This window comes from Sorghum bicolor, chromosome 9, assembly GCF_000003195.3.
Source record: "Sorghum bicolor cultivar BTx623 chromosome 9, Sorghum_bicolor_NCBIv3, whole genome shotgun sequence".
Taxonomy (NCBI): Eukaryota; Viridiplantae; Streptophyta; class Magnoliopsida; order Poales; family Poaceae; genus Sorghum; species Sorghum bicolor.
The window spans coordinates 44,399,224-44,410,050 of NC_012878.2; the positions used below are offsets into that span (position 1 = coordinate 44,399,224).

At 44.1% G+C, this 10,827-nt stretch overlaps 1 protein-coding gene across 3 annotated transcripts in view; it reads right to left on the minus strand.

The window, feature by feature from the left end:
- LOC8061909 (phospholipase D zeta 1) overlaps positions 1-10,442 on the minus strand; it is a 43,905-nt gene extending 33,463 nt beyond the window's left edge. The window contains exons 1-7 of one of the 3 annotated variants that reach the window (XM_021447596.1): positions 9,993-10,442; positions 7,195-7,296; positions 2,068-2,186; positions 1,763-1,904; positions 1,487-1,654; positions 1,230-1,403; positions 75-314 (exon numbers count right to left, since the gene is read on the minus strand). In XM_021447596.1, coding sequence (XP_021303271.1) covers positions 75-314; positions 1,230-1,403; positions 1,487-1,654; positions 1,763-1,904; positions 2,068-2,186; positions 7,195-7,296; positions 9,993-10,289 — 1,242 coding nt within the window. In that variant the 5' untranslated portion in view covers positions 10,290-10,442. Of the gene's footprint in view, positions 1-74; positions 315-1,229; positions 1,404-1,486; positions 1,655-1,762; positions 1,934-2,067; positions 2,187-7,194; positions 7,297-9,992 lie in introns of those variants that run through there. The other 2 variants (XM_021447597.1, XM_021447598.1) reach the window with 2 other exon arrangements.

Sequence of the window (10,827 nt, forward strand, 5' to 3'; positions counted from 1 at the left end):
TTATAATTCATCTTCCTTAGCAAACAGGTAGAAAATTATCCCGCAGTAAATGTTGAACGAAATAAAAAGCTAACCTCCGATTTGGCTTCCTCAATGGAGGATGCAATAGCTTTGAATGCAGCTTGCCCATCTACAAACCATTGTACCATACTCCCATCTTCCAACAAACCCCTCGGTGGTGCAAATGAGCCAAAACGATGAGGATAACACCAGCCTTCTGGAGGTTGTCGAGCAGCGTTTATTGCAGTAACCCAGTCCTTAACCTTAGAAGAGCTTCTTGTGCGTAGCTTTATTGTCCGGCCACCAGAAGAAACCTTTCTCCGATAAAAAAACATAATGATATTCAAACTCAACAGGAAAATAAAAGGTGCAATGGTGCATAAAAGATTATGCTGCTAAATTGATCAAAATGTAGTGAAACCAACATCAACAGACATATAGAGTTGTCATTATTTTATGGGATCCTCTACCATGCACCTGATGTACCAATTGTTCCAAATAGTAGCACAGATAAAATTGAAACAATTATGACAAATAGGAACAATTGGTCAGAGTTAACTGATGAACTGTAACTTTCAGACGATTCTTACAGTTTTATCTTGTGATCATGGTATTGGAAATAATATGTGGTCACCCATCCAAAAGATTCTTCTGCCATGGGCCATGGGAACAGAGAGTAACCAGCAAGGTTTTATTTGTAGCACAGAAGCATTTCAAAAGCACATATGTTTTCTATTTCTGGATTGTTCAGAGCATCTCTTTAATATATCCATTGCAATCAAATCTTACTAGAGATAGCGAGGGATTTGCAACTAAACAAATTTCAATACGAACAAGGCAGAACATAACATAAAAATAGCCCTAACTCTTGGCTCATGTATAATCCAATGTTTATAAACTTCTGCCCGGCATCGTAGTAACTATGGCACTTCTGGAAGATATTTCTAGGAAGGTGTCAGATTATATACCTAATAAAATTCTAGAAACATTAAACAAAAAACCTTGACCAAGCTAGGAAGAATTAGGTGTCCTGTAAATAAGAAATATGCACCCAAATTCGAGACAGAGATGACTCGAACCTGGACGGTAGTGGTGTAAAACAAAATTCGAGCCTGTGAAAGATGCTTCAGGTATTGTAAAGCAAAATTATTTAAAGCTCCATGGACTTTCAAACTACTAAATGTTATAAGGCAGAACAAACACAGAATTTTTTTTAATGCAAAAGGTACCTGGAATCCAAAATGCAGTGGGTTACGTTCTTTAATCTCTTTTGCTAAAGAAATTTGGCCTTCTCCACTTATATCCATGTGCGGCAATGCATCAAAAATAATGACATCTAACAGCTTTGGATCAAAAGGGTCTTCAAGTAAAGCCAAGAATCCTGGCTTCAGGACAACCCAGACCTGTTAATAAATAACCAATGGAACAACTCAAATACAACAACCAAATATCTGAAAACAAAGCACAACTGCAAAAGGCTTAATACCTTTTGCCAATTGCTCTTGCAACAGTTAAACAATCCACATGAACAGCATCGTTTTTTCCGGTCCTTCTGAATCTTTGGTAAATGTCCAACTGAAACATTGTCTTCTTTTAACTTGGGACCATACTCAGGTAAAAATGACAAACATGACACCTCCAAAAATTTGCAAACCTGTAGAACAAAGGAATTGAATAAAGATAGCCAGATAAGTTGTTTGATTGACATTTTGATGTGCAATTATGAGGGGGTCTACTTTGAAATGTACAAAGCTTTTGGTACCTCCCGTGAATTGACGATATCCAGGTTCCCTAAGAAATGGTTTAGATATTCTTGCATTGCAACTTTTGCTCGATCGGAAATAGAGTTTTGACGTCCAAGAGCTGGTCGAATGACAGGTAAAACAGCACTTGAAGGAACGTTTCTGCCACAACAGGTTCAATGTCTTGCTTACTGCATGCATGGAATAACATATGGAGACTCAACTGCTCTAAGGCAACATACGATGTGATAAAGCATACCTATATATCAGTTACTAGTGAGTTATCTATAATAAACTATCATCATCAATTTAGAAACATGTTTACCTATTTTTAATGGAGTTATCATCAGACTGTGGTGGAACATTCACATCATCTGCTTCATCCTCATCATGTACTACTGGCATATGCTCCCCAATTCCCAGATTTTGGAGCCATTCTTTGACCTTCAGCGACAGAATACAAAAGTCAATTCGGTATTTTAGGGTTAAAGTAGAATATGTCCCATGACGAGGAGGAAATGTAGAAATGGCATATTGCAAGTAGGTGCTCAAGTCCAAAATTAAAATATTATTATTAAACCCAATATCGAGAACACCTTGCTTTGGGAATTTTTTTTGCCACAAACATGCAGGAGAGCTGTGCATCATTGCATTAAGGAGAAGAAACAAGAAAATCCTAGTCATACAACACACACACACACACACACACAACATAAAGTGCAACAATATTACACAGCTTGGAAATTTAGTGCACAACATATAGTTGAGCAACAGTAGCTGCACCCGCCACCCGGGGTTCAGTGGGAATGATAGAGCTCAAAGAAAAAAAGTTGATCTATTGACTGTCATCTGGTAATATAAAAGAGTAGAATGCACCCTAGGTCCTTAACTTTTGAGGGGGCGTCATCCAGGTCAACAACTGTAGAACTAAATTTTGGGGTCCTCACAATTTGTAAGTGGCAAAGGTCCATACCCCTTCGTTTGGCACTTAGATATGACATGATGTATTGTCAGCACTCAGCATGTGTTTGCATTCGAGTCCCCCTGCATTTCTCTATCTTCCATTCGCTCACCCTCCAAGATGGGCTTCATCGGCATGTTAGTTTCTGCAGCAGCACCACCGTCGTCACCTCCTTCAACCCCACCCAGGATGACGAGCTCCTCACGCCCAATGACCTCCAGGCCCACATCGCCGACCGTCTATAGGCCCACGTCATCCACCGCCTCCAGGCCCTCTCCACCCATGCCTCCCCAGTGAAAGCCCAAGTTTGGTTTTGGTAATTAATGACACCAAGTTGCTAATGCCTTGTGTCTAAGTGATTTGAGTTAGGCATAGCAACACATGTGATGAAGGTGCATGGTGGCATGGAAAGGAGGCCACATGATCACAAAGGGATGAAGCATGAAGTGAAGATAATGGTGATAGACGAGGAGCAAAGTTATCAAGGCAAAGGTATAAACATAGCGTTTTACTTTTGCCGGTCTAAGATGAGTAGAGAAGTGATTGACCGGGTTTAGGATAGATAGCCGAAGGGGAAATCACGGTCATCTCTCGAATCAAGTGCTATTAGGTCTACATCTTGAGCATATGCATTAGGATCTAGTAAAGTGCTAACTTAACTCCTTTGGGTGAAAATGTTTGTGAAAAGCTAACACACATACACTTTGGTGGTGAACACTTGTTGTTGTTAGCACATTTGCAAAAGAGGTGGAGTTCCTAGGGTTGAGAGGGGTGATTCGGCGCTTTTCAGAAAATTAAGTGTATATTTTCTATTGCGCTGGTGGAAAATTTGGAGAAGTCACGGGAGTGCTGAGAAACACTCACCAGACACTGGCCTTTAGCGTCCGGTGTCCTGTCGGGTGTAGCAGAGTGCACCGGACGCACCTGAGTGAGTCCGGTGCTCAGCGTCCGGTGTGCGGGCGTTTTGCGAAACTCTCTGGGTATGAGTCCGGTGAGAGCGTCCGATGACCCCGAGTATTTGCATACCTCCCTGAGTTTTAGTCCGGTGTGCACCGGACGCGTCCGGTGTGGACCTGCAGAGCGTCCGGTGTTTTGCAGCGCTTTTCAGAAAATTAAGTGCATATTTTCTATTGCGCCGGTGGGAAATTTGGAAAAGTCGTGAGAGTGTCACCGGACGCTGGCCCAGAAGCACTGGACGCTTCCGGTGTACTGTCGGGTGTAGCAGAGTGCACCGGACGCACCTGAGTGAGTTCGGTGCTCAGCGTCCGGTGTGCGGGCGTTTTGCGAAACTCTCTGGGTATGAGTCCGGTGAGAGCGTCCGGTGACCCCGAGTATTTGCATACCTCCCTGAGTTTTAGTCCGGTGTGCACCGGACGCGTCCGGTGTGGACCTGCAAAGCGTCCGGTGTTTTGCAGGTAGCCGTTAGAGACTGACACGAGATTCAAGGAGGACACGTGGCCAACCCCTGAGCACCGAACGCTAGGGGTCGAGCGTCCGGTGATCACTTGGTAGCGTCCGGTGCCCCCGATTTCAGCCCAATGAAAGTGGCCAACGGCTAGTTCTTTGAGGGGGCTTATAAATAGAGGGTGGCCGGCTTTGGGAGGCAACTCTTGCACATTTGATTACTAGAGACATACATTGAGCTAGAGAACGCTCCCTCCACTCATCTTCTTGCTTGATTGCTAATCTTTGTGAGATTGAATGAGATTCAAGTGCATTGCATTGAGAGTTGCATCTAGTGGCACTTGATCCTTGAGTTTGCTGCGGATTTCTTCTTACTCTTGGGTGTTTCCCGACACTCTAGACGGCTTGGAGCAGCGGAGGTGTTGAGCTCGTGATTGGAGATTGTTTCGAGCCTCACCAAGTGATTTGTGAGGGGTTCTTGAGCCTTCCCCGCGGGAAATCGCAATTGGCTACTCTAGTGGATTGCTCGTGGCTTGGAGAATCCCCATCTTGTGAGTGGATGTGCGGCACCCGCTGAGGGTTTGGCTTTGGATTGCCAATTAGCTCGTGATCCATCAAGTGGGTGTATCGCCACAACGAGGACTAGCTTGCCGGGAAGCAAGTGAACCTCGGTAAAAAATCTTGTGTCATCTCTTGCCGAGGATTCTCTTGTAATTGTGATTGATTGATTGGCCATATTTCTACTCTACAACGTTGGTATAACAATCACTCCCCTCTCCTTTACTTATGTGCATACCTTGCTAGTTGTGTAGCTTGTTTAGCTTAGCTATCTTGTTTAGGAGTGTAGCAAGCTTCTAGTTGTGCTTTCTTGTTGTAACTAGTGTTTAGCTTTCTGCTAGACTTGTGTAGGTGGCTTGCATAGCTTAGTTGTGCTAGTGCTAGAATAGCTTCGCCTTTTGTTTTACTAATCAACTTGTCTAGTTGAAGTTTGTAGAAAATTTAAATAGGCTATTCACCCCCCCCCCCTCTAGCCATTTGGACCTTTCACCCAGGCTCCCCGCTCCTCTACCTCCCCTTCCTCTCCAAGCTCCTCAACACTGTCGTCTCCTCCGCACCACCTTCCACGATATCATCACGCTCGGCCCCACCATCACCACACTTACCAGGCCTCTGTGCTTGGCTTGCAGCTTTGGTCTCCCTGCCAACGGGGATGGCTCGGCCGATGGCTGGTGGCCAACTAGGAACAGGGAGCGTGCCGCACCTCCGCTCCCCGCTCCTCCACTCCGCACTCCAGCGCTGTCATCCCCATCCTCCTTTCCACCATGTACGACGCCATCGCCGATGCCCAAGGGCTGGCCTCCAGCCCCTCCTACCGCCCCATTTGAGGCGCTCGTCTTTGCCGATGCGTCCAACAGCCTGACCAACAAGCCCTCCGGCTTGGATTGGCTGGCAGGCGGCTGGGCCAGCGACTGCATCACTTGCAGCAAGAGGAGCAGGATGGGCAGCTATGGTGCAGGCATGTAAGGGTGGTGCCGCAGTGGCTGGGTAAGAGGGGCAGCAAGTTGCACACAGGGTGGTTGTGTGCAGGCCACGACGGTGGCTAACGGTAGCAGGCAACGATCAGGGAGAGGGGGGATAGGGTAAGAAGGGGCTAATTGCATTTTACACATCTCTCCGCTACGCTGGTTGCTGACTGTACATGCCATGTTGGATCTAAGGGACAACCAAATGGGTATGGACCTCCAGTGGACCACTTAAAAAGCTTAGGGACCCACAAAAGCAGTTTTAGAGTTTTTTTTTTTAGATTACACAGTACAACGCAGACGCTCAACACGCACGCACACTCACCCCTATGAACACACGTACGCAAACCCTACCCCTATGAGCACCTTCGAAGGGCTGAGCCGGCAAGTCTTGAAGTTCACGAAGTCACCACAGGCGCCTCGCCGTCGCCTACCACTTAATGCATAGCGCCGGAAAATCCTGGAATAAATCCAGAATAAGGTGTCGCACCCAGGATTTGAACCCTGGGAGGGAGCCCCCCAACCAATGGCCTTTGCCATTGCGCCGTGAACCCCTTGACAAGCAGTTTCAGAGTTGATGGACCTAGATGACACCCCCCTCAAAAAGTTAGTAGACCTCTAGACTCTAGTGCACTTTACTCTATAAAATACACACTATGTTTCAAAATATGGTGTCCTTTCCTCCATTTTGACACATCTATTCTCAATTCTCTGTGAAAGGTCAGGAGTTGTATCAAAATTATCCGAACAAACTAAACCATTTAACTGGATGGTAATAAGTTTTTTTTCCTATCATACCCACTTTCATGCACACATTTATTTGTGCTGCAGTAATAATCACTTGTTTCATATAAATGCTTTCTACCAACTAAACGAGTCTAGTTATTTTTTTAAAAATAACATTACTCTTTAGAACATGCAAAATAAATTTTTTAGCTTCCATCAATTTCTTGTCAAATAAACACTTGACAAACACAAAGAGCGTGCCTGGGTTATTCAATTGTCTTTTATTGGGTACAAGTAATGAAAAGAGGTGTCAATTTAAAATGTCAAATGATGGTATGAAAACATTGCAATGGCATATAATCTTGAAAAGAAGCTTCAACTTTCAAGTACAAAATATCACTAAGGTGCTGGCTCATTAGAGATCAGATCAGGTGAGTCCTCTAGTTCATGTATTGAGTGTATTCTCAGTCTTGAACCCCTAGTTCTTTGCTTTCTCTATTCCCTAATACTCCCTCTGGTCATCAAAACATGTTCTTTAGAACAATATTTAGTCAAAACTTATAAAATATAAACATCAATAACTATTAAATTATCTAGACTGAAACATGTTACATGTGTAGTACTGTAGTAAAAGATACTTGCAACATCTCATAATTTGAAGAATTTTAATAATATATTTTGGAAGAAATTAATGGTCAAAGATATGCATTGAAGACCATGTAAGTCGAATGCATCAAGTATTTTTCTACCAGAGTAGAGGGACTACTCTGATGTGTACTGGAAGTTTCCATTATTTATTATAATGAAAATAGGAAACGGATTTCCAGAAAAAACTAACCTGCTCCTGCTTTTCATGGAATTCTTCAAGGAATTCACGCCTCTTCAATGCAAAGTGAAGATAGAGAACCTGCGAAGCTTTCTTATATAGACGCCACCTAAACTGGTAGAAGTACAAAACGTAAAACAAGAAAAAGAATGAACTAACATCAGAAGCAAATAATTATGTACTGAAAGTTGAGAAAATATCAAATATGTGCGGTATAAGGACTTATGAGCTTCTAAAGTTATTTGTATTTCATATGTTCTCTGTTCACACCTTCACATGCAGTTTGTTCTGCATGTATATTATATTAGTAACTTCACACTGATTGTCCAAGTTACCGCATGATCCACAAAGGTACAACTGCATAATAAGGTAAGCAAAGGGTAACAAACACTGCTTCAACAATTTGGCAACAAAATCATGCCCACAATTGTTTGAAAGAGATAATACATGCTCATGTCTCAGGTCAATCCACTGTTGCTTCTAAATCTTTTATCTGAATGGTTCCCTATTGAAAATGGATTTATCATAATCAAGTAACTGTCAACAGCCAATTGACCAGAATGGTCACTTTTATGGATTCATGCTTCATGGCTCACCATTTTTTAGGAGTTTCATTCGCTAGGGGTTCTTTGGTTTTGTGAATTGGAAATTGGGTTCATGATCCAGAATAATATTACAAAGCGAAAAGGAGGGGGAAATTCAAAGAAAAGGAGACCACAGTAGTTAATACGCAGGGGCGCCACTGTCCAAGGTTGCTTAGGACAGCTAGTTGGGGTAGTCAAGCAAAGAGGGGTTTAGTGGTGGTGGCAAATCCTACATCAGGAGCCACTGCCAGAGACAAGTGGAGGAGCATAAGGTGGGAGCACCATGCCATGGGAGACCTCAATGCTGAGCAGATTGTAAACAAGAAGAAACGCTGTGTATGAGAAGATGGGCAGGAAAGAAGAAGACCCAGGATGTCAGATTGACAATCCACAATTCAAATTTTTTGCCCCCATAAAACACTCTGGTGTTACAGAAAGTGCCACTATCATTTCCACAGCCATATTGGTGTATCTGGTCATGGCCATTGATCTGTCTCCCAAAGGAGCTTGGTGGGCTGGGAATTTTCTAATCTCCAAAACTTGGGCTGGGAACTTTGGATGAGGATCACGAGGTGATTGTGGCTTCAGAAGACCGATTCTAGACAACCTTGGACTATTTTCCCCATTGAAATTCATAAGCACTCAAACACTCTTTTTCTGGAAAGATAGGTGGATCCATGGCCAAAGGATTCTTGACATTGCACTGCCAGTATTTGCTATAGTATCCAAGCGAAGAGCAACCCATAGAACAGTACTTGAGGCCCTCGCCAATCATGCTTGGGTAGTTGGGTTAATGATATTCAAGGAGCTTCGACTGTTGGAGCCATCTCTGAGTATCTTACACTTTGGGACATCGTCGCTCAAATGTCTTTGCAATCAGAGGTTGAGGACTCTCATATCTGGCGCTTCTCTTGTGGATGGCTCCTACTCACCAAAGTCTGTTTATGCTGGTCTTCCACAGGGAACTTTTAGTTCCAGATATTGGGTGAGAATTTGGAAATCTTGGGCGCCCGGCAAATCCCGGTTTTTCATGTGGCTTGTTGTTCGGGATAGATGCTGGACGGTGGACAGGCTTGTTAAGTGGGGCCTCCGGCATCCTTCACGTTGTTGCAATCAAAAGGAGAACATCAATCATCTCCTGCTGTCTTGTGTCTTCGCTCAGGAATTTTGGTTCAATATTCTGAGGAGAGTTGGACTGCAACATCTCAGTCCAGCCTTAGGAAACATCCTTTGAGGATTGGTGGGAAACGATCTCTCATGGTGTGCGAGATCAGATTAAGAGGGGCCTCAACTCCCTCATCATCTTAGGTTCTTGAACTTTATGGAATCCTCACAACAGATGTGTGTTTGATGGGGCACCTCCTAGCTTAGCTAGAGCTTTGTCAATCGCTAGTGAGGAGCTGCACTATTGGGGGCTAGGTCGAGCACGAGGCATTAATTATCTCCTTGCCCTTGTGCCAAGTGAGAGTTAAGTTTAGGCTGTGGTCGACTTTTCTTGTAAAGGGCGCACATGTTTCTTTGTAATCCAAGTGGTGTGGGTGTCTGACTTCATTAAGGGTTCTTATCCCTTTTTTCGTTCTTATAATATAACTATATGCACCTTTCCTGCGTGTTCAAGAAAAAAATGCAAAGGACAGCACCACAGAATATTTCTTTTTGTTTTACAAACTAAAGATAAGTTGGTTGTGTGATATTTCAAGAAAACAAGTCAGCAAACATGTAAAATATATACTCTGAAAGTTAGAAGTGACATCATTGCTAATAATCTATACAGACATAAAATTGATGGAAGAACTGCTCATACGCAAGAAGTTGGAACTGAAATAACATAGGTCAAATTTGAGCAGCCACCCAACTGAAACTTTAAGACCTCGTGTTCCCAACATAAAACAAGGGAAAACGAACCTTCCTGCACAGTCACAGACTTGCTGTTCTGTTAAAGTCAACAGAAAGGTGGTTGTGGTTATATTAAAATTCGCAGTGAATCAATCACTAGTTCCAGTGCTTCGATTCCACTAATCATATACCGATCAGTAAATTAAATCAACTATGCATGGCACTTCCAAAAACGTAAACTAAATCATCCATACACAGTTTAACAGGAACATATATCTTATCGTTGGATTCCACCCAATCACACCGACGTCACATGATTTTCCAGGGTTTAATTTTCCACCAAACAATCAACCAAAACCTCAAAAACATTTGGGGGGAAGGATCGCGGACCTGCTTGTAATGAACCTCGATGGTATAGGAGAGCAGCATGGGCGTGATGTCCCCGGCGTCGGGGCGCGAGACGGCGACGATGGACGCCCTGGGCAACTCGTCGAACACCCGCGCGGCGTCGGGCACCCGGAGCGATGCCGACGCCGAGGCCGCCAGGACCTCCGGCCGCCGCTCGGGCTCCCGCTCCTGGTCCGCGGGCGCCGCTTCGCCCTCGAGGTCCGCCTGCGGCGGCATCCGCGCGTAGCGGTGGTAACCATGGCGCGATCCCGCCGGCGGCGGTAGGCGCTCCAGGTTCATGGATGATGGGATACTTCGGGGAGGAGAAGGACAGCTGGGGCGGGATCGATCTGATGGAAGGCGGAATTGCCCGATCGAATGGAATGGAAGGGAATAGACGTGTCACGTGTCGGTTTGCTTAATTTTTTTTTTCTTGGGACTGCCGGAAACGCCAGATGGAATGGAACGGAAGGGAAGAGAAGGGAACGGGAGTCCGAATACAAAGTGGAAGTTTTACAGGAGTAAAGTCCACTGCCGGTCTCTAAACTTGTGCTGTCGTGTCATCCTAGTCTCTAAATTTATAAATCGATTGTTTAGGTCCTCAAACTTGTTCATCTGTATCATCTCGGTCCCTAAACTTATTCAATTGTGTCGTCTCGGTCCCTAAACTTAGAAATCATCCGTTTAGATCCTCAAAGTTGTTCAGTTGTGTCATCTCGGTCCCTAAGCTTGGTTTTGAATCTCATCTGGGTCAAAACAAAACGATCTAACAACTTTATATCAAAAAATAATTCATAACTTTTTCATATGAACTCAAATGAAGACAAATTTTATACCA